Source organism: Lepus europaeus, chromosome 5, assembly GCF_033115175.1.
Source record: "Lepus europaeus isolate LE1 chromosome 5, mLepTim1.pri, whole genome shotgun sequence".
Taxonomy (NCBI): Eukaryota; Metazoa; Chordata; class Mammalia; order Lagomorpha; family Leporidae; genus Lepus; species Lepus europaeus.
This window is the reverse complement of record NC_084831.1, coordinates 24,101,415-24,124,609: the sequence shown is the minus strand read 5'-3', so window position 1 is coordinate 24,124,609 and position 23,195 is coordinate 24,101,415. Positions and strand designations below refer to the sequence as shown.

Below are 23,195 nucleotides of genomic sequence, written 5' to 3'. Positions count from 1 at the left end.
TGGTCCAGCCCTGGCTGTGATGGCCATTTGGCATATGCACAGGGGATGGAAGACCTCTCTCTTTCCCTCTCTATTTGTAACTCTGCCTTTCAACTAAACAAAATTCTTAAAAAAAAAAAAAAAAAAAAAAGGGGGTAAACACTGATCTTGGTCCACATCTTGCAAAGTTAGAAAAAAAACCTAGTAAGATTTGATTGTGTGAAATGGAACTGCTTTTATGAACTTCTCCTATTTCTTTGAAACTGCTGTACTCAGTATTTGGATTTAGAAATACAATTGCTATGGTTGGTGTTGTGGTGCAGTGGGTTAAGCTGTTGCTTACAACACTGGCATCCCATATTGGGGTGCCAGTTTGAGTCCTGACTGCTCAGGTTCCAATCTAGCTCCCTGCTAATGTGCCTGAAAAGCAGCGAAGCATGACCCACAGGCTTGGGCCCCTGCACCTATGTGGGAGACCCAGATGAAGCTCCTGGCTTTGGCCTGGTGCTGCCCTGGCCATTGTGGCCGTTTGGGGAGTGAACCAATGAATGGAATACTTTTCTGTCTGTCTGTCTGTCTCTCTCTAACTCTGCCTTTCAAATAAATAAGATAAATCTTATGTTCGTATGATCATGCATTGTTTTTCACTTAGTAGTGTCTTTTGGCTATGTTTTCCATATCAGTTCATATATTTCTGCTTTATTCTTTTTGATCCCTATGTAGTTTTTCATGTCAAGAATTAAATGATCATCAAGATTAAATGTAAATGAATATTGTTTCATGTGTTTTGGTTTTTAGACTATCTTGGTACATATTAAAGGTAGAAGATTAACACTGGATATTTAAACTAATCTATCCTTCCTCAAAGCGTTCAGTAGTCTCTGCTGTGCCACTGACTTGGTCTTGTTGATAGTGTACTTTCTCAGCTTGGTCAGTCTGCTTACTTGCTCTTAGTTCTTTTTTCTTTCCCTCTCTCCTTCCCCTCCTTAATTTAAAAGGATTTCTGGCTGGTGCCGTGACTCAACAGGCTAATCCTCTGCCTTACGGCGCCGGCACACCGGGTTCTAGTCCCGGTTGGGGTGCCGGATTCTATCCCGGGTGCCCCTCTTCCAGGCCAGCTCTCTGCTATGGCCCGGGAAGGCAGTGGAGGATGGCCCAAGTGCTTGGGCCCTGCACCCGCATGGGAGACCAGGAGAAGCACCTGGCTCCTGGCTTCGGATCGGCGAGATGTGCCGGCTGCAGTGACCATTGGAGGGTGAACCAACGGCAAAAAGGAAGACCTTTCTCTCTGTCTGTCTCTCTCACTATCCAGTCTGCCTGTCCAAAAAAAAAAAAAAAAAGTTAAAAAAAAAATTTAAAAGGATTTCTCTGTCATACACTGTCCTTTGTAATCCTTCAGAAGTTACATTCTTTTGTTAAAAATTAGAATGTTGCCTGGGAAATGAAATGTCCCAAATCCAACATCTTTAAAGTTAGGTTCTATGAAAGATAAGATTATAAGGTGGAGAGAATATTTGGATGCATATTGAATTGGACTGCTCTTAAATGTCAGATAAACTAGCCTTTTGCATCACCTGATAAATTAAAGTAAAATCAGTTTTTACTTAAGTAGGTTAGAGCATCAAAAGTGCAGGAGAAATAACATTAGGAGAAAGTTTCCTGTGTGGTGTACAGATGCTGAGTTTATGTAAAATTTGGAGCTTTGCAGCTTTTGAGTACTCTCCAGCTCTGATTGGTTGTTTATGATTTTTTATAGGTTTGCATTTTTTTAAAAAAATTATTTGAAAGGCAGAGACACAGAGAGAAGGGGGGGGTGGGGGGGGAGAGAGAGAGAGAGAGATGGAGAGATGTCTTCCATCTGCTGGTTCATTCCCTAAATGGCCACAAAGGCCAGGGGTGGGTAAGGCCGAAGCTGGAAGCCAGGATCTTCTTCGGGTCTCACAGGTGGATGTCTGGAGCCCAAGCACTTGGGCCATCTTCCCCTGCTGCTTTCCCAGGGGCATTAGCAGGGCGCTGAATTGTAAGTGGAGCAGCTGAGACTTGAACTGGTACCCATATGGGATGCTGGCACTGCAGGTGGCAGCTTAACCCGCCATGCCACAGCACTGGCCCCTGTTTGCATTCTTTTAAAAGAGATTTATTTCTTGGCTGGCGCCGTGGCTCAACAGGCTAATCCTCCGCCTTGTGGCGCCGGCACACCAGGTTCTAGTCCCGGTCGGGGCACTGGATTCTGTCCCGGTTGCCCCCTCTTCCAGGCCAGCTCTCTGCTGTGGCCTGGGAGTGCAGTGGAGGATGGCCCAGGTCCTTGGGCCCTGCACCCCACGGGAGACCAGGAGAAGCACCTGGCTCCTGCCATCAGATCAGCGCAGTGCGGCGGCCATTGGAGGGTGAACCAACGGCAAAGAAAGACTTTTCGCTCTGTCTCTCTCTCTCTCACTGTCCACTCTGCCTGTCAAAAATTTAAAAAATAAATAAATAAATAAAAGATTTATTTCTTTATTTGAAGGGCAGAGTGACACAGATCTTCCATCTGCTGGTTCATTCCCCAAATGCTTGAAACTGGCAGGGCTGGGCCAAGCCAAAGCCAGGGGCCAGGAACTCCATTTGGATCTCCTACATGGGCTGGGGGACTCAAGTACTTGAGCAATCATATTTGCCTCTCAGGCACATTTGCAAGAAGCTGATTTGGAAGCAGAGTATCTGGGACTTGAACCAGGTACTTTGATAGATGATGGGGACATTCTAGACAGTGACCCACTGTACCACAATGCCCGCCCCTTGTCTTGCTTTCTTAAGTGTGTCACTGGAATTAACATTTGTTTATCTTTTGACAGATGTGATAATTTTACTGTTGATCTATGGGGAAGGAGGAGGGAACAGAGGCTTCCTTTTGTATCTGTTAACTTTGATAGAACATACTGTTTCTTTTTGCAGAAATTCCTTTGTTGGGGTTCTCAGTATTAAGAATTGAAAAACTAATCATGAATTATCCTTTTCCCTGGAAATTGTCCTTCCAAAATGAGGGGGTAGAACTTGTTCTGTTTGCTTAGCAGACAGACACTGGAGCCTAGTTAAAAAAAAAACTTAATGCTAGAGCTGTAACCTTTTAAGACTGGCTGTCACTACAATGCGAGTCTTTCAGCGCCTTTACTCAGCTGACACACATTAGCAGTGATAACATCGTAAAACCTAAGGGATTCAAACAGGTTAGAATTTCCTTGTGTTTTGCTTTGCACTGCATGAAAACCATTGTTCTTTGAGTACTTTAATAATCCTACCCCTACCCCAACAAAGTGGAGTTACAGATGAGCAAGCAGGTATTTGAAGAAAAGTTACACTTGAAAAAAAAGATTGTAACTTGAAAGATATGTGGGTACCTCCAAAATTGAAGGGAAGAAAAATGAGGAGTTGGGAGATCTGGGTTCTTGTCCTTAATCTGCTATTAATTAGCAGTGTGGTCTTAGTTAAGTAGTTTTAATCCTTCTGGATACAAAACATCTTTATTTTTAAAGAAGTCAGAGTGTTTATCTCTACATTTCTCCTAGCTCTAAAATTCCTTGACTGCACAAGGAGTGATCTATGAAGTGTTTTCTTGCATAATTTCTTTTTTTGTTTTTTAAATATTTTATTTATTTTTTACTTGAGAGTCAGAGTTGCACTAAGAGAGGCAGAGAGAGAGAGAGGGGTCTTCCATTTGATGGTTCACTCCCCAATTAGCTTCAATGGCTGGAACTGCGCTGATTCGAAGCCAGGAGCCAGGCGCATCCTCCGGGTTTCCCATGTGGGTGCAGGGGCCCAAGGACTTGGGCCATCCTCCACTGCTATCCCAGGCTGAAGCAGAGAGCTGGATAGGAAGTGGAGCAGCCGGGACTAGAACCGGTGCTCACATGGGATGCCAGCACTTCAGGCCAGGGCGTTAACCCACTGCGCCACAGCGCCAGCCCCTTTTTGCATAATTTCAGGTGAAATGTTCTGGTGTTACAGTTAGAATGATGAGTAAGAAAGGGTGGTAGTGTATATTTTTCTTAGTTTTGAATGTAGAAGTGGAGCAGTTGGAATTGAACCGGTGCCTTTATTGGATGCCAGTGTAGCAGGCTGTGGCTTTACCTGCTACAACACAATGCTGGCCCCCATTGCATTTTTAAAAAAAATTTGAGGGGCCGGTGCTATGGCCTGGCATAGCAGTAGAAGATGGCCCAAATCCTTTCGCCCCTTCACCCGCATGGGAGACCCGGAAGAAGCTCCTGACTCCTGACTTCGGATTGGCTCAGCTCTGTCCATTGCAGCCATTTGGGGAGTGAACCAGTGGATGGATGACCCCTCCCTCCCTCAATCCCTCCCTCCCTCCTTCCCTCCCTCCCTCTCTCTCTCGCTCTCTCTCTTTCTCTCTGAACTCTTTCAAATTAAAAAAAAATTTTTTTTTGAAAGTCAGAAGGGGAGACAGAGTTTCTCTGTCTGCTAGTTCATTTCCCAAATGCTTGCAATAGCCAGGGCTGAGCCAGGAGCCTGGGATTCAATTCAGGTCTCCCATATGGGAGATGGGGACCCATCTGCTGCCTTCCAAGGGGCGCATTATGAGGAAACTGGAATTGGCTTAACCCTACTGTGTTTCAAAGCAGCAAGCCTAAAATATTAAAAATTCTACAGCTTCTCTTTCTTTTCTCTCTCTCTCTCTCTTTCTTTTTGTTGTTAAGGATTAATATTTGGGGAAGAGAATGCTGTGTGAATCAGTGACCTTCAGATGATTTCTTCTCTTGAGGCAGTGATGTGAGAAACAGTAGTAGAGTAAACTGGACTGGAAATGAGAGGATGGGATTAAACGTTAGTTGAGTCAGCAGGCATTGTGATACATTGGAAAAAAACATGGGACCGGAAGACTTGGGTTTGTATTTGAGTTCAGCTTATTCACTTTGTTACCTTAGACAAGTCACTTCTCTGGTTTTGTTTCCTTGTGTACTAACAACTCAGTTGTATGAAAAAGGAAGTAGTTTTTTTTTGTTTTTGAAAGTGCTTTATGAGCTACTGTCATTGGATGCCATTGCTTATAGTTTCAGAAGAAAGACTTCAAACTGCAATTTTGGTATATATCCATCCACTTATAGATATGCCTCCTTGTAAGCAAAGTGTGTGTGTGTTTGTGTGTAAATGGCCTAACCATCAAAGTGATAAAATAAGGGGATTGTTGTGAACTTTACAAAAAAAAGGGGGGGAGGGAGGGTCTCATTGAGCCCAGTTTGAGAAAACAAAATAATATACTTTTGAGTCTTTATATCCTATTTTTCATAGATGGCAGTCATTTAGAATTGGTGACATTTCATGTCTTTGGGTTCTTAACATATTCGTGACTTCAGACATTGTGTTCACTGTGTTATCAACCTCCAATTATTTTACTTGTGCTTTTCTCCCCCAGGTTTTTTGTTGGAATATACGTTGCACATTTATGGCGATTCTGAGCGTGAGGGCAGACTTCTGCCAGGCTCAGCACAGCGTTTTCGCTGACAAGTGAGCTTGGGGGTTCTATGTGCCATAATTAACATTGCCTTGAAGACTCTGGACACCGAGACTGGCCTCAGAAAATAGTTGGCTTTTTTTTTTTTTTTAATTGCAAGCATATTTCTTTTAATGACTCCAGTAAAATTAAGCATCAAGTAAACAAAAGTGGAAAACGATCTACACTTTTAACTTGTCTCACTAGTGCCTAAATGTAGAAAAGGCTGCTTAAGTTTTATATGTAGTTGGAGTTTTTTGTTTTGTTTTTTTGTTTTTTGTTTTTTTTGTTTTTTTTTTTTTGGAGTCCGAAGGTATTCATCTGCAGACATTGAGGCCCAAGTTGAATCTGGATTCAAGTGGATTCTAAATACTTCTACTTATCTTGAAGAGAGAAGCTTCATAAGAAACAAGTTGAATAGAGGAAACACTGATTGATAATAGGCATTTTAGTGGTCTTTTTAATGTTTTCTGCTGTGAAACATTTCAAGATTTATTGATTTTTTTTTTCATTTTCCCCATCACACTCAACACACGCACGCTCACACTTTTTATTTGCCATAATGAACCGTCCAGCCCCTGTGGAGATCTCCTATGAGAACATGCGTTTTCTGATAACTCACAACCCTACCAATGCTACTCTCAACAAGTTCACAGAGGTAAGATTATAGTACTGTTTGGATTGATGTATAGGTAAAAACCCCATTAAAAATTAACACCATTATTTAAAAAAAACTCTACTTATAAAGTCATTCATTTCAGTGATTAGATTATAGATGATCAACCTATCAGTCCTGATTTGAATTGAGTTGAGTTAGTTACAATAGATTTTTGAAAGACAATTTATGGAATTTGGGGGAAACTAGTGGTTATCTAGTATTGTGTTTTTTTCTTGTGTCCTTTCTACTTTTATTAATAGTTCATCTGTCATTTCAATAAAAATAGTTAACATAAATTGAAAACAATAGGTATCCAACATTATAAGGACTAGGATACAGTAAGCAGTGTTTGCTTAAGGTCACAGATACACAAACCTCATAAAGGACAGGTGCTATTACTATTTCCTTGTTACATATGAGGAAGTGGAGATTCAGAACCATTTGGTAGTTTGCCTCACTAAAACCTATTTTAATACCTCAAAGGTGCCAACACTTTGATGAAAAACCATGCCCAAAATATTTAGCAACAGTAGTTATCATATATAGGAGCCCAGAAACTAAGGAGAAGAAAAGGTGTTACAGATAACTTTTTTGTGTTAGAGCTTTAATTTTTTTTAATTGATAGTAGAGATATCTGGTTAATTCAGCAAGCATTTGAATGTAACTTCTTAATCATTCCCAGGTTGTTCAGTCTAAAAGTGGTTTTTGTTGATGTATTTCTGGAATGGACTGAGAGCTAGATAATCTCCTAAGGATTCTCATTTTTCAGATAGCAAAACTGAAACCAAAAGAGGTTTTGACTTGCTAAGATCACAAACACCATAGAAAAGTTCCATCTCAACCTTTTGAAGAACAACTATGTTTATTGTAATGGAGTTTATCTGTATTTTGAAAATCATTTTTAAAATTTCTAATTTAATATAATATTTCCAACTTCCTTGAGTCTGTATTGTAGTAAGGCCTTTCTGTGAAGAGAGTCCTTTAACAATTAAAACAACTTTCCTGTTTAGGTAACTGGATGATGGGCACTTCTTGTAGGATAGCACCATTCCTGCTTGTGTGTGTTTATTGTTTCCCTGAGCTTCTTAAAACTTTGTATACACAGTGTCCAAGTTGACTCCAGGCCTGTGTGCCCTCAGATTGTAAGTCACTTTGAAGCCTGACTGAATTACATGATACTATTTTCAGCCTGTGGATTCCTTGGCCATAGACTCCAACTGTGGCAGAGGCCACTGTCTTGCAACTATAAAAAGCTGTTGGTAGTCCCTTGGAGATAGGTAGTTTATTGGGTGAGGCAGTCACTGAAGGAAAGGTTTTAAAGGAGCAAGGCTCTGGCTATAATTATGCATTAACTGCTTTTTTAATACAGCACTACTTTTGTCTTAATTTCAAAATTTTATTTCTTTAGATTAAAAAATGCAGTGTGCTTATTACATAAACATTACAAGATACAGATAAACTAAAAGACAATTTAAAACTTAACTATTAATATCTACTTTTTAGACTTTTTTTTCCATATATGAATATAGAGTTAGGCTCACACTATATATTTCCTAAATCTTTCCCCATCCTTCCTGGTGTTACTTTCGTAGCTGTACATAATTCACTGTATGCATGTACCATGCTTCCTTGAACCATTCTCTTGTTTTTGAGCTGTTACTCTTGATCTTGGCCAAAAGGCCGAGAAGCGATGTTTTTGAACTATTGATGTTCTACTTTTTCACCATTCCAAACCATCTGTGGTGAATGTACTGCTACTTAAATCATCATTTATATCCTTAGCATTTTCCTTTGTATAAATTCCTCCAAATATAATTTCTAGGTCAAATGTATGAACTTTTGAAGGTTTTGTGTTAGGCTACCAAGTTGCTGTTAAGAAAGATGAGTCTTGTATTCGCGCTGAAAGGGCAGAGTGTCTGTTGTATACGTTAGCACAATAGAATGATTCTGGTCATTGTCTGAGAACAATATCTTATTGTTTAAATTTATAATACTACATTTAAAGCTTTGGTTGCAGTGTCCAAAAGCAAGTTCACTTACAGTTGTTTTTTTTAAAGGAACTTAAGAAGTATGGAGTGACAACTTTGGTTCGAGTGTGTGATGCCACATATGATAAAGCTCCAGTTGAAAAAGAAGGAATCCACGTTCTAGTGAGTGTGTAGTGTTTTAATTTTTCACTACAAATGAACCTTTCAAACCTAGATATTTATACTGAGGCACATGAGTAGTTTTGCCTTTTTAAGCTTATGATAGGAGATACAGTATTGAGAACAATCTTTTGATTCCTTTGGATTATTACATTGGCAGTTTTGTTATTTGTGCCCTTAAAAATCTACAAATGCAGGGTATTTTTAACAAATAAGAAGTAAAGTATAATACACATTTATTTCAAGAACATGACAATCTCAGAGCAGGTGTTTGGCACAGTGAAGCAGTTTATGTGCTACTTTAAGGGGCTGGCATTGTGATGGTAGTGGGTTGATCCACGGCTTACGATGCTGGCATCCCATATCAGAGTGCTGAATTAAGCCCCTGCTGTTCTACTTCCTATCCAGCTTCCTGCTAGGTGCCTAAGAAGGCAGAAAATGGCCCAAGTACTTGGGCTGCACCCATGTTCAAGACCAGGATGGAGTTCCTGGTCCTAGCTTCAGCCTAGCCCAGTCCTGGCTGTTGTGGCCATTTGGGGAATGAACCAGTGGATGGATGATCTCTGTCTGTCTCTCCCTGTCTGTTGCTCTGCCTTTCAAATTAATTATAAATAAATTTTTAAAAGCTGCTTGGGATACCTGCATACTATATTGGAGTTCCTGGTTGGACTCCCTGATAGTTTACAGCTTACTGCTAATGTAGACCCTAGGAAGGCAGCAGTGATGGCTCACTACCTGGGAACCCTGAATGGAGTTCCAGGCTCCTGGCTGTGGCCTGGCCCAGCCTTGGCTGTTATTGGCATTTGGGAAGTTATACTGGTAGATAGAACATCTCTGTGTGTCTGTGTCTTTCAAATAAATTGAAAATAAACAAAAATTAGGGGTGTGGGGCAGCTTTGTGTCAAGAGTTTGGGTTGCTGCCTGCAATGCCAGCATCCCATATGGTGCTGGTTCTAGTCCTGGCTGCTCCACTTTCAATCCAGCTCCCTGCTGATGCGCCTAGGAAAGCAGTGGAGGGTGGCCCAAGTGCTTGGGCACCTGTCACCCACGTGAGAGATCTGGATGAAGCTCCTAGCTCCTAGCTTCGTTCTGGCCCAGCCATGTCCATTGTAGCCATCTGGGGAATGAGCCAGTGAATGGAAGATCTCTTTCTCTCCCCTACCCTACTCTATAACTACCTTCAAAATAGAGTAAATCTTAAAAAAAAATTAAAAAGTCTGCATTTGTGTTTATGAAGTTAATGTTTTGTTTACATTTTGTTTCTAGGCTACTAGTTTGAACATAGCTGGAAGTAATTTTTATTTGATATTCTTAAGTCACAAATAGAAATACTCCTTGCCACTTTCCAAGTATAAGATTAATATTTTATGGATGACTTGTAGGGGTCGATAAGGTGGGAGAGGAGGATAAGGAGAGGAAGAAGGCATCTTGCTCTAGAGTAATCAGCATAGGTGTGGACGTTTTTTGGTAGGTTACTGAGGAGGTTTTGTGTGATTAAGGTTTTTTTTTTTTTTTTTTTTGACAGAGTGGACAGTGACACAGAGAGAGAGAGAAAGGTCTTCCTTTTCTGTTGGTTCACCCCACAATGGCCGCTGCAGCTGGCGTGCTGCAGCTGGTGCACTGCGCTGATCTGAAGCCAGGAGCCAGGTGCTTCTCCTGGTCTTCCATGCGGGTGCAGGGCCTAAGGACTTGGGCCATCCTCCACTGCACTCCCGGGCCATAGCAGAGAGCTGGCCTGGAAGAGGAGCAACCGGGACAGAATCCGGTGCCCCGACCAGGACTAGAACCTGGTGTGCTAGCGCCGCAGGCAGAGGATTAGCCTATTGAGCCGCAGCGCTGTCTGTGATTTTTTTTTCATAATTAGAACACAAAGTGTTTGGGATTATTATAAATTAAATTCCTCTTCAGCAACTTAAATATACTGTTTCATTGCAGAAAACAGGAGCCTCAGATTAGTTAGATTTTATACCTTCAGAGGAAGAGGAAGGAGCAGAGACAGATCTTGCTTCTACAGATTCATTCCCCAAATGGTTGCAACAGCCAGGACTGGGCTAGACCGAAGCCAGGAACCTGAGAACGCCATCTGAGTCTCTCCCATGGGGATCAGGCCCAGGTGTTTGGGCCATCTTCTGCTGCTTTCCCAGGTGGTTTAGCAGGGAGCTGGAAGGGAAGTAGAACCGCTGCTGATAGAGGGTGCTGACATTACAGCTTAACCTACTGTGCCATATCCCGGTCCTCGCTCCCTACTTACTGAGGGGGTAGAACTGTAGTCTTTATTACATTGGTCGTTTGTTGGAAAGGCAGTTTATACAAGGGGAATAAATATTCTATTGGTAAGACAATTATGTCATACTTGATTTGTAAATCTTCACCTTCATTTTGGTGAAAACACAAAAGCTAAATAGTCAGCCATGGTTTTAAAAAATGTTTTAATAGGGCATTGTGGAGATCAGCACTGTGGCATAGCAGGTTAAGCTGCCTCTGTGAGGCTGCCATCCCATATGGGTGCCGGTTTGGGTCCTGGCTACTCTACTTCTGATCCAGCTCCCTGCTGATGTACCTGGGAAGGCAGTGGGGGATGGCCCAAGTGCCTGGGCCCCTGCATCCATGTGGGAGATTGAGAGAAAGCTCCTGGCCTGGCTGCTGGCTTCAGACTGGCCCAATTCCAGCTATTGTGGCCGTTTGGGGAGTAACCAACATCTCTATCTCTCCTCCCTCCCTTTCTTCCCCCTTCCCCCTCTCTCCCTCTTCCCTGCCTCCCTCCCTCCCTCCCTCTCTCCCTCCCTCTCTCCCTCTTCCGTGCCTCTCTCCCTCCCTGCCTCCCTTCCTCCCTCTCTCCTTCCCTCCTTCCCTCCCTCCCTCCCTCCCTCCCTTCTCTTCTCCCTCCTTCCCTCATTCCATCTCTCTCCCTCTCTTTCTCTAACTCTGCCTTTCAAATAAATAAATCTGTGGTGCACTGGGTTAAGTCGTTGCTTGGGACAGCTACACCCTGTATCAGAGTGCTGTTCGGAGTCCGGACTGCTCCTCTTCTGATCCAGCTTCCTGCTGATGTGCCTGGGAAGACAGTGAATGGTGGCCTGGATTGAATTCCAAGCCTCTTCCTTTGGTCCGGCCCAGCCCCAGCTGTTCATGGGCATTTAGGGAGAGAACTAATAGATAGAAGATCTCTCTCTCTCTCTCTTTCTGTATGTGGTCTCTATCTCTTTCCCCTTGCTCTCTCTGCCTTTCAAATAAATACATGTAAAAAATGTTTTAATAGTATGGTATGATAATAATTTGCATTCCCCTTTCTAAATAACTGGTTGGAAATTACTGGAGATAAGTATAAACATTTGTTCAATGGCAGCCTTGTGTTTAGAAAAAAAATGAAAACAAAACTTGAAATTCTTTAATTAAGCTGAATGTAAGTTCATTTCCCTGTATTGAGTATGTTCTCCAAAGGATAGTTGAGAAATCAACTTGTTTTGACAGATGGTAGGGTAAGAAAATGACTTTGGATTGACCATAGTCTGTCTGAATGGATTGAGCATAGTCTGTTTGAATCAGTAATTTTGGCAGACATCTTCATAGAATAGAAATGAAGTGAAGAACTTGAACTAGTTTAATAGACCTAAGATTTATTGCAAGAGCTTTACGTTTAGGTTTTTGTTTTTTGTTTTAAATACCTGTGATCAGATAAAATTAAAAGTCTAACTTAAGCTTGAAAAAAACAAAGATATTGAATATTAAGCTTGGAATTTCCTTTTTCTAGACACAAGTTTCCCCTTAGGTAACTTAGTTCTTTTTTGTTTATTTATTTGAAAGATTAGTCTTCTAAATGCTTGTTTACACCCAAGTGCCCAAAGCTAGGAACTTGAGCTGGGAACTCAATCCAGGTCTCCCAGGTGGTGGCAGGGACCCAACTATTTGAATCTGAACCATCACTGACTTCCTCCCAGGGTGTGCATTGGCAGGTTGCTGGAATTGGAAGTGGAGACAGGACCTGAACTTAGGCAATGAGATAGGAAATGTGGATATCCCAAGTGGTGTCTTTTTTTTTTTTTTTTTGACAGGCAGAGTGGATAGTGAGAGAGAGAGACAGAGAGAAAGGTCTTCCTTTTTGCCGCTGGTTCACCCTCCAATGGCCGCTGCGGCCGGCGCATCGCGCTGATCCGAAGCCAGGAGCCAGGTGCTTCTGGTCTCCCTTGCGGGTGCAGGGCCCAAGCACTTGGGCCATCCTCCACTGTACTCCCGGGCCATAGCAGAGAGCTGGCCTGGAAGAGGGGCAACCAGGATAGAATCTGGCACTCCAACCGGGACTAGAACCTGGTGTGCCGGCGCCACAAGGTGGAGGATTAGCCTGTTAAGCCATGGTGCCGGCCCCAAGTGGTGTCTTAACTGCTGCACCAAACAGATATCTTAAGATAGAGTTAATTTACTTTTGCTAGGTGAGCAGGGTTTGGACCATTTCCCTATAGGAGCATATCCCTCAAATAAGACCTTTCAATCCTTTTTGAATACTCTTGCAAATCAAAGGCACATTGGAATAGACTAATAGTGGTTTTATTTGTGTCAGTTTGAGGTTCGAAGTTTCTAAATGATTAGTGTTTTTTTTTTTTTTTTTTTTTTTTTTTTTTGAAAGAAGCTACTTATGAGTAAGTGAAGCATGCTTTGTATTATTGTTTCTTAACTGGGTTCACTTCAGGAAGTGTTAGAGGAAGGAAACTCAACTAAGATGGTTACTTTTTTTTTTCCTGGAGTTAAGGGAAAGGTTTATTGTTGGGTGGGGAAAACTAGACGGGGTTACTGGTTTTACTGCTATTTACTGTTAAACTCTCTAGTGACATAACACTGAAAGCCTTTTAATTATGGGACATGTTGACAATGCAAACAATGTGCTGTTGTGGCTAATGGACTACATGAAGTGTTCTAGTGTTGCTAATAATAAGTGGAGAATCAATTTAGTGCTCTGTCACGTTGCTTTTTTTCCTCTCTAGTGTCTTAAATTGTCCTTCCCAGTTTCATTAAAATAGCCTTATGTTTTAAAAAAATTCCCAGCAGTGTTTTTGCATTTCTGTTCTTAAAGGGTAGATGGAAGGAGAGTGAGGAAATATGAAATGTGAATCCTGCCCATTTATGTTGGTTCCTTAGGACCTCTTGGTAGGTGGTAAGGAGGATAAGCCCCGTCTGTATGGTGAATGTCTGTGTAAGCTAGTCTTGATTGAAAGATGACCCAAACTGATGAATACAAAAAGGAATTCTTCAAAAAGTGGTGTTCATTTGCTCAGGACCCTATCATTTCATACTCTTCTTGTTAAATGGGATATGTATATCTTAAAAACTTTGCTAGCTGCTTTTTTTCTTAAAAAAAAAATAAGCACAAGGATTAGTGTGTTTTTGTTATGATTTATTAACTATTGGAGATTTCTTATCAGAGCCTTTCCCTAGAGAAGTGATGTCATAACTGAGAGTCATCTGAGGGATAGTCCTCAAAAATATTTGTAGAGACCAGTGAGACAGCAGATGATGCCCTTAGCCAGAGTGGACTTTTAAATCATGTCGACGTGTGTTTTGTCTTTTCTTCCTTGGTCTTGGGTTTAATTGTAGTTTTTGTTCTTATGTCTAGTTATTAGTTTGTTCAGGTGTAATATTTGGGAGACTACTACCTCTTAATGAACTCTTTATGACCCAGAAAAAGTCTTTGCATAAGATAAATTTAGGGGGTTCTGGCATTATAGTGTAACAGGTTAAAATGGTGCCTGTAATGCAGGCATCTCATATGGTTTGAGTCCTGGCTGCTCCATTTCCAATCCAGCTCCCTGCTAATGCACCTGGGAAAGCAGCGGAGGATGGTCCAAAACCATTGGCCCCTGCACACTTGTGGGTGACCTGGATGAAGCTCCTGGCTCCTGGCTTTGGCCTGGCTCAGCCCTGGCCATTGGAGCCTTTTGGGGAGTGAACCAGTGGATGGAAAGTCTCTTTCTGTCTCTCCCTCCCTCTCTCTCTTTTTCTCTCTGACTCTGCCTTTCAAATAAATAACAAATCTTAAAAAATAAAGATAAATTTAGGGGCTGGTATGTGGTGTAGTGGGGTGAGCCGCCACCTGCAATGCCAGCATCCCATATCTGAATGCCAGTTGAAATCCCAGATGTTTCACTTCTGATCCAGCTCTCTGCAAATGTGCCTGAGAAAGCAGTAGATGATGGCCCAAGTGTTTGTACTCCTGCCACCCATACAAGAGACACGGATGGAGTTCCTGGCTCCCTATCTTACTTTGCCTTCCTAATATATAAAATAAATCTTTAAAGAAAAGTATTTTTGGTATAGTTAGTTCAGCTAGGCCTGCCTTATGTTCTGTTTGTGGCTTTTCTGAGTTAGGATATTAATCCTGGAGAAAATATCAATTTAATGTAAAAAACCATCATTTCTTTACAGGATTGGCCATTTGATGATGGAGCTCCACCCCCTAATCAAATAGTAGATGATTGGCTAAACCTGTTAAAAAACAAATTTCGGGAAGAGCCAGGTTGCTGTGTTGCAGTGCATTGTGTTGCAGGATTGGGAAGGTAAGGTTGATTTGTCTGGGTTCATTACCATGCCTAAGTCAGTCAGTCAGTTGAAAATTTCACTTTGGTAGAAATTTGTGTTGTAGTAGATAATATTAAATTACCTGAAAGGACAAGAAGTGAGAACAAAAGCTGGGATAATGATTTCTCAGGATAGACTTTTGTATTTCATTTTAATTTAGTGAGTGGTTTTCTTTTTTCCTTTATTCAAAGGAATAAATCAAAAGTTTCAGTAATCAGTAATCAAAAGTTTAGTACACTGAAATGGACAAGATTAAAATCACTTTCTATATGTGGTTAATTTTGAACTAAGATGAATGAGAAGTTAGTAGGTAGAGAGCAAGTGGTTGAACTTTAAACTTTTGAAATATGTTGGACAACAAGAATTGACTTTGACTTTAAAACATTTCCCTGAGTCTGACAGCGCTGTGTTGTACTGGGTTAAGCTGCTGCATGTGACAGCTTGAAGTGCTGGTCTGAGTCCTGGCTGCTCCACTTTTCATCCAGCTTCCTGCTAATGCACCTGGGAAGCACTGGTAGATGGCCCAAGTACTGGGGTCCCTGCCACCTATGTGGAAGACCAGGATGAAATTCCTGACTCCCGCCTGGCACAGAACTAACTGTCGTGACCATTTGGGGAGTGACCCAGTGAATGGAAGATCTCACTTTCTGTGTCTCTCCTTCTCTTTCTCACTCTCCTTTTCAAATAAATGAATGAACCTTAAAACAACAGCAACGGCCAGTGCCGAGGCTCAATAGGCTAATCTTCCACCTGCGGCGCCGACACACCGGGTTCTAGTCCTGGTCGGGGCGCTGGATTCTGTCCCAGTTGCCCCTCTTCCAGGCCAGCTCTCTGCTGTGGCCCGGGAGTACAGTGGAGGATGGCCCAAGTGCTTGGGCCCTGCACCCGCAAGGGAGACGAGGAGAAACACCTGGCTCCTGGCTTCGGATCAGCGCGGTGGGCCGGCCGTAGCGGCCATTGGGGGGTGAACCAATGGTAAAGGAAGACCTTTCTCTCTGTCTGTCTCTCTCTCTCACTATCCACTCTGCCTGTCAAAAAAACCAAAACCAAACAAACAAAAAAACTATTAAAAAAAACAACAACAAAAACCTTTCCTCTTGAGCGTTGCTTGGAATGGTGTTGAGGACTCTCATTAACAGCAGATTACATGCCAACTTATGATGTGCACTTCGACTCAGAACTTTGGTGAGGACTGCTGTTGCCTCAAGGTGGAGGTGACTCAGGCTGTTCTCTCTGCCTCGCCTTTTATTTGCTGATTTCCTTTATTACAGTTTAGTGTGATTGTTTCTTCATAGGTTACAATATTCAGTCCTTATCTGGAAGGCTAAAGATGATTGTATGACTTTGACTTGGGGCGGTTTTAGAATTAGTAGCTATCCTAGTTAGATACTTTAAAGTTGGTGCCCTGTAATGGGATTTTTTTTTCCTTTTTTTTAATATAGAGAGAACTGTTTCTGATGACTAATTCTTTGGTGCTCTGCTGTCATCAAAATGGTGTTGAAGAGCTCTAGCACCTTTTTAGCATTTGATGAAGTACTGACACTGATTTGTAATGAAAATTTTGGGACCCTAGAAATTGATCATACACTTAGCCATTTATTTTACTGTGATAATGGCTAAATTCCAGTGACAAATTTTTGATGAAAATGATGAGAAAATTTGAGATGACTATTTTAAAGAATAAAGATCACTTACTATAGGTTTAGAATTTTGTGTTTTACTAAAAATAGATGTGATTTATACATGCCATAGTGATGGACAGTTTTACTGTGTACAGGGAAGTATCAGATACTGTAGTGTACAGGAAAAGTAAACCTCAAGCTTTGTTTTGATAATATGTAATGTTAGGTTTTTTTTTTTTAATCCTTTAATTCTAAAGACGTGCATATTCACAGATGGGTTTCTTTCCACAGGGCACCTGTGCTGGTTGCACTTGCTTTGATTGAATGTGGAATGAAGTATGAAGATGCAGTACAGTTTATAAGACAGTAAGTGTGACATTTTCTGTTCAGAACCACAGAAGGCAGCATCATGTGTGAGGAAGGAGTTATGTTGCATGGAATAATTTGTTGTCTTTGACTTAAATATTACTTGATTGAAGATATAAAAAATTACAAAAATTTAGAACAAGTGATAGATTCACTGCTACTGGCAGGCTTCCTACCAGATTTCAAAATTTCTAATTTGTTTATAAAATTTGAATGTTGTAGGAGATATGTAGTATATAGTTTGGATATCTGGGAATCTTGAAATTGAAGAGACTCATTGATCCAGTGTCTGCTGTAGTGGATTCCAAAATGCCTTTCAAATGCAAATCTTTGACCAAGAGGCAAGAAGATGGTATAGAGGAGCAGTTAGGAGTAGTTAATCACCTGATACTCTTAACTGATCTGCTCAGGCACAAAATCAAGATGATAGTTCCCAGGCAGAATCTTGATATTGGTCTGAAATAGCATCTTTGGTAATTATTTTCTTGCCCTTGTCCTTTCAACCCTTTAAAAAAGACTTTGTGAGAAAGAGTACACAATGTATGGTAGGAGGTTTAAGAAGAGCATATTTCAAGAATTGCCATCTATGTATCTTTGAACCTGTTACTTCAGCTTAATACATTATCTTTTAGCATCCTAAATACTTGCTACCAATTCTTATCTGAGGAACATATTAATCCAATTGGTCCAAATGTAGTCAGATGTCTCTGGATATCAACTATTTTGATCTTTATTAAGTAGACTTTAATGAGAATCTGCAAAAAAATTTATTCCTTCCAGGAAGGCTCAGAAAGTTAATGCTACAGCTTAGCTCTTTAAGAAGTGATGTGATGTGGGAAATATGTTGGTTTTTCACTGGGTGGAGGTAGTTAAAAAGGCCTTAGGCCATAAATAATGCATTTCTGTGAGTTGGACTGACCCCACCCCTTTTTGTAACATGATAAAGTTTGCCATTCTTGTATTTTCAGAAAAAGAAGGGGAGCGTTCAATTCCAAACAACTGCTTTACTTGGAGAAATACCGACCTAAGATGCGGTTACGCTTCAGAGATACCAATGGGCATTGCTGTGTTCAGTAGAAAGAAATGTAAACGAAGGCTGACTTAATTGTGGCATTTAGAGGGAACTCTTGGTACCTGGAAATGTGAATCTGGAATCTTACCTGTGTCATCAAAGTAGTGATGGATTCAGTACTCTACCACCGTTCTAATGATTGAAAAAAAAAAAAAAAGCAAACAAAAAAGAAGTCCCTCTATAACATGAATAAAATGTTTAAGAAAAGAAAGACAAAGATGAAAGGGATTAATTTAGTGAAGGATGATTTTGCTCCTAGTTTTGGAGTTTTAATTTCTACCAGGATTAAGTGATTTCAGAATTACCTTTTTTAACTTTTCAAAATAGGTCTCTACGGAAAGCCAGCAGAACATTAGCCTGTGCAGCACCATCTGTCTGGGGAGCGCACACTCTTCCATTATGCTTGGCACATAGGTCTCCCATGGTGGGATGTTTCTGGGGGGAGAAGAGGAGTATTTTCCCCCCTTCTCTCTTATCTCCTGTTCCCCTCATTTTCCCCTGATACAAGTTGTAGATGAACTAGGAGAATCCCTTATTGCTGTAGATGTGTGTGCAGTCTGGCAGCCTTAAGCCCACCTGGGCACTTTTAGGGAAAAAACCAAAAACCAAAAAAAAGCAGTGGCATATATATAAAAAATGATCCAGATGGTTTTAGTCTTTACAGATGCTGGGTGTTCATGTTCCTTTCTTTTCCTCAAAACCCTATCTAACATGAGGCAAAGTAGCCAACACGTTTTGTTTGGATTTTTGTTTTGGTAAATTAGTGGGAAAATGGCATTTAAGAGGAAGGAGTCTCTCAAAAAGCTTAGCTGAGAATTGAGTTCCTCTCTTTCCCAACCAATGACGCTAAGTGGGCATCCCAGAAACTTACTTTCTGAAAAGGAGACTCCAGGTCTTCACTGAAGACGGTGTGCACCTGTAGAATGCTGGCCGTAGCACTCCTCCCATCTTCTGTCTGATGATGTCAGAGAGTGCTGGTAGTTTAAGATTTTTATTTTAGGATTACTTGTACTCTGAAATTTCAGAAATGGTCAAAGGAGCAATAGCAAGGTCACAGTATTTTAGGCTTGAGAAATGCCTGTGGTAGGTGTTTTTCCAAATTGCCACCTATGTGTACAGTTCAGTAAAACCACTGATTGCCTTGTTACTTTACTAGGTTTTCCAAAACCAGCAATGCCTAGTGAGTATGTGTCCACAGGCCATATTGGAGACATGGAGCAGCCCAGTGAGTAGCAGAAGGCCTGTGTTGTTTGGGAAATGGTATATAGTAGCATTTGTGCAGATTTTTTGCTGGGTTCAGTGTACTTATCTAGAAAGGCTTTCTGCTTCTTTGTAGAAGGCAGCTGTGACTGGGCTGCATTGATAAAGCAGGTGGAAGGGCACTGTCAGGTGTTCCTGTACTCTTTTCGCTGAAATACTACATGCTTATTAATGCCCTGCTTCCAAGGCTCTGAATACAAGCTTAGAGTCATCTTGTCCTGCTGGAATTTGCTGTGCAGAGCCATAAGCTTCCCATTTATTAGCATTGGCTCGGCCAGTAGGAATGGACTGGGACCTTGTCTCTCACTGATGATACCTCAGATGTTGGCCGGCTATGTGAATTGCCTATTTCCTTTTGCTGGAGTTGTTTTGATTTTTAGCTAAATGAAAATCTAAACTCTCTCCTCTTCCATCCCAAAAAACAAAACAAAATCATGCTTTTTGAAGTTATTTCTAGAATTTTAAGGAAAAAAATGATGGTACTATCCAAAGTTCTTTATTTCAGAACATGATAAATAGATGCCTTTAATGTAGACTCAAGATCAAAATAGCGAATCCTCTAAGTTCAGATAGACTGTTGACTCCAGGGGTTTTGATCAATACGATAGCAAACCTTTTCCCTTTGCCATGCTATAGATTTTGTTGTTTGGGGGGAGGGTGTGTGTGTGTGTGTGTGTGTGTACATGCGTGCGCAGTGTCCATCAGTATCAGTGCCTGCCTGGGTTAGGAAAACTAACATTCCTGGTTCTGTGTGAGGAGAAGAGTGTATAAAGCAACATGAAATATAAGCCCTCATTTTGTTTTAAATTACAGACTACATGTTAATTGTTCTCAAAACTGGATTTTTTTTCCTTCAAAATTGAAACAAGTTTTTCTTTTGGATTTAATGAAGCATTGCTAGCTGAAGCCAGTCTGACATGGTAGGAGAGACGTCAGACTGATGAACGGTGTGCTGCCTGATTTAAAACCAAACCCTGAACCCTTTTAAAGAACAATAAAACATATTTTACACGCTCTTTGTCTGTGCATTTTTCCCTCCATCCCAAATTGAGTTTAATTTATGTCTGCTTAGAAAGCAGAGATCCATTTATGTCTGTTGCCCTCTTTCTGCTGACTGTTCTCAAGGCCTGTTTTGGTCCTGCAAGGCCCTTTCTAGTAATTTACTGCAGGGAGGCGAAATGATCAGAAGTTGGGAAGTTCAAAGATTTCATGCTATCCAGACTTCAGTAAGGGCAGACTTCATAGTTGGGATACATATGGTACATTTTCAGGTCAGTTTTTGGACACAACTTAGGAATTCAGCATCTTGTCTCATTCTAAAGAGTCTATTTATACCACAGGTTCGAAACTTTTTACTTGAAATCTTAATAAGGGGGGAGGGAGGCCGGCACCGTGGCTTAACAGGCTAATCCTCTGCCTTGCGGCACCGGCACACCGGGTTCTAGTCCTGGTTGGGGCGCCGGATTCTATCCCGGTTGCCCCTCTTCCAGGCCAGCTCTCTGCTGTGGCCCGGGAAGGCAGTGGAGGATGGCCCAAGTGCTTGGGCCCTGCACCCGCAAGGGAGACCAGGAGAAGCACCTGGCTCCTGGCTTCGGATCAGCGAGATGCGCCGGCCACAGCGGCCATTGGAGGGTGAACCAGCGGCAAAAAGGAAGACCTTTCTCTCTCTCTCTCTCTCTCTCTCTCTCTCTCTCTCCCTCCCTCCCTCCCTCTCCACTCTGCCTGTCAAAAAAAAAAAAAAAAAAAAGCCACTGCAGTGGACTGGCCTGTTGGGTCTCCTTGAGGTACAGATCACTGTACAGATCCGCCATTAATAGGCCTGCCACCCATTGCTTCTGATGCCTAGCTTTCTTTAAAAAAAAAAAAAAAAAAGAAGAAGAAGAAGAAGAAGGGGGGAGGGGGCGGTGGTGCTGTGGCGCAGTGGGTTAAAGCCCTGGCCTGAAGCACCGGCATCCCATAGGGTGCCAGTTCTAGTCCTGGCTGCTTGGCTGCTTCTCTTCCGATCCAGCTCTCTGCTATGGCCTGAGAAAGCAGTAGAAGGTGGCCCAAGGCCTTGGGCCCCTGCACCCACATGGGAGACCCAGAGAAGCTCCCGGCTCCTGGCTTCAGATCAGCGCAGCTCTGGCTGTTGTGGCCATCTGGGGAGTGAACCATCAGATGGAACACCCCTCTCTCTCTGCCTCTCCTCTCTCTGTGTAACTCTGACTTTCAAATAAATAAATCTTTTTTTAAAAATTGAGCTATTTAAAAAGAGTAATGGGGAAGTAGCAACTTTATATATTACAGAATTTGGGAGTGGGGAATTTTCTTTTAATAATCTAAGCATCCAGATTTTTTTTTTAATTTTTTTATTTTTATTTTTATTTTTGACAGGCAGAGTGGACAGTGAGAGAGAGACAGAGAGAAAGGTCTTCCTTTTGCCGTTGGTTCACCCTCCAATGGCCGCCGCGGTAGCGCGCTGCGGCCGGCGCACCGTGCTGATCCGATGGCAGGAGCCAGGTGCTTCTCCTGGTCTCCCATGGGGTGCAGGGCCCAAGCACTTGGGCCATCCTCCACTGCACTCCCTGGCCACAGCAGAGAGCTGGCCTGGAAGAGGGGCAACCAGGACAGGATCGGTGCCCCGACCGGGACTAGAACTCGGTGTGCCGGCGCCGCAAGGCGGAGGATTAGCCTAGTGAAGCATCCAGATTTTTTAAAAAATTATGTGCTAAGGTACTAAGAATTTTTAAAAAAATTATTTATTTTATTTGAAGGAGAGACAGAGATCCTCTGTTCTCTGGTTCACGCCCCAAATGACTGCAATGGCCAGGGCGGGGCCGGCTGGAGCCAGGAGCTTCTCCTAGGTCTCCCACATGGGTGGAGGGACGCAAGCACTTGGTCCATCCTCCACTGCTTTCTCAGGCATGTTAGGGAGCTGGGTTGGAAATGGAGCAGCTGGGACTCGAACTGGCACTCATGTGGGATGCAGGCTCTACTTCATCTGCCATGCCACAACACCGGCCCCAGGTACTAGGAATTAAGAGGGGACACTGGTCACACTTTGGAGGACTAGAGGGGAGAGATATACACAAATATGAGCCTGTCACCCAATTTTCACCTCTGCATTTGCTTTACTCAGATTCTGTAATCCATTGTGATAATACAGAGCAAACTGCCTTGGCCCATCTCTTCACTATGCTTGCCTAGTTACACTTCATTTTTGGTTAGATTCCTTACTCTGTCTGCTCTGCACTTAACGCAGCTGGACTTACCGATTCAATCTCTTTTTAAAAGTCATGACCATGTAAGCTTCCTACCATCTATTCAGTCTTCTTGGAGAATCTTAGATAATACCTTTCCCATCACTCTGCTTACGGCTTTTTCTTTTTTAAAATAGCTTAGAAGTAAAATCTCATTTACTCCAATGTCCTCTTACCCACCTGCGTCTCTGCTGGTGGTGTCTGTCCTCTACTGTTAGACCGATTGTCTTGCCCTGTTTGAGGCAAGCTCTTCTGTGTGTTGTGGATGCCATCTGTTGCCTGTTCAGAGGCCCAGGTTTCGCCAACCTTCGTTGTCCTGTCATTAACTTTGCCCTTTACCAGATCATCCCCATCAGCCTATAACGTGCTGTTGTTTCATCTGTATTTTAAAATTCTTGTCTGACCCCACAGTCTGCTTTTCAGTTACTGTCCCCTTTCCCTGTGCCTCATTAGAGCAGAACCCAAGTGTCAGTTACTTACACTCTGTACTTCTCTCTTGAGCACACTCTAGTGAAAGTTTTTGATTCCATGGGACCTGCCCAATAAGAACACCAGAGTCCCCATGGCGGTTAATCAAACGGTCAATCCTCACAGCTCTCTGACAGCATATGACACGGTCGATCACTCCCTCTTTGGAGTGTTTTCACATCTTTGCTGTTCATTTGCAGAATAACGTCCCCCTGCCAGAAGGTGTCCACGTTGTAAATCTTGGGACCTTTGACTAGTACTCCATGTGGTGACAGCAGATTGTGGATGTGAGTAAATTAAGGGTATTGAGATGGGTTGGCGAGGTATCC

At 42.2% G+C, this 23,195-nt stretch overlaps 1 protein-coding gene across 1 annotated transcript in view; it reads left to right on the top strand.

Annotated features, from left to right (window-relative positions):
• The window catches only part of PTP4A2 (protein tyrosine phosphatase 4A2), a 32,200-nt gene extending 12,030 nt beyond the window's left edge, over positions 1-20,170 (top strand). The window contains exons 2-6 of the mRNA XM_062190846.1: positions 5,390-6,125; positions 8,183-8,275; positions 14,687-14,817; positions 16,753-16,827; positions 17,796-20,170. Coding sequence (XP_062046830.1) covers positions 6,030-6,125; positions 8,183-8,275; positions 14,687-14,817; positions 16,753-16,827; positions 17,796-17,904 — 504 coding nt within the window. The 5' untranslated portion in view covers positions 5,390-6,029 and the 3' untranslated portion in view covers positions 17,905-20,170. The remainder of the gene's footprint in view (positions 1-5,389; positions 6,126-8,182; positions 8,276-14,686; positions 14,818-16,752; positions 16,828-17,795) is intronic.
• The last annotated feature ends 3,025 nt before the right edge of the window (positions 20,171-23,195 follow it).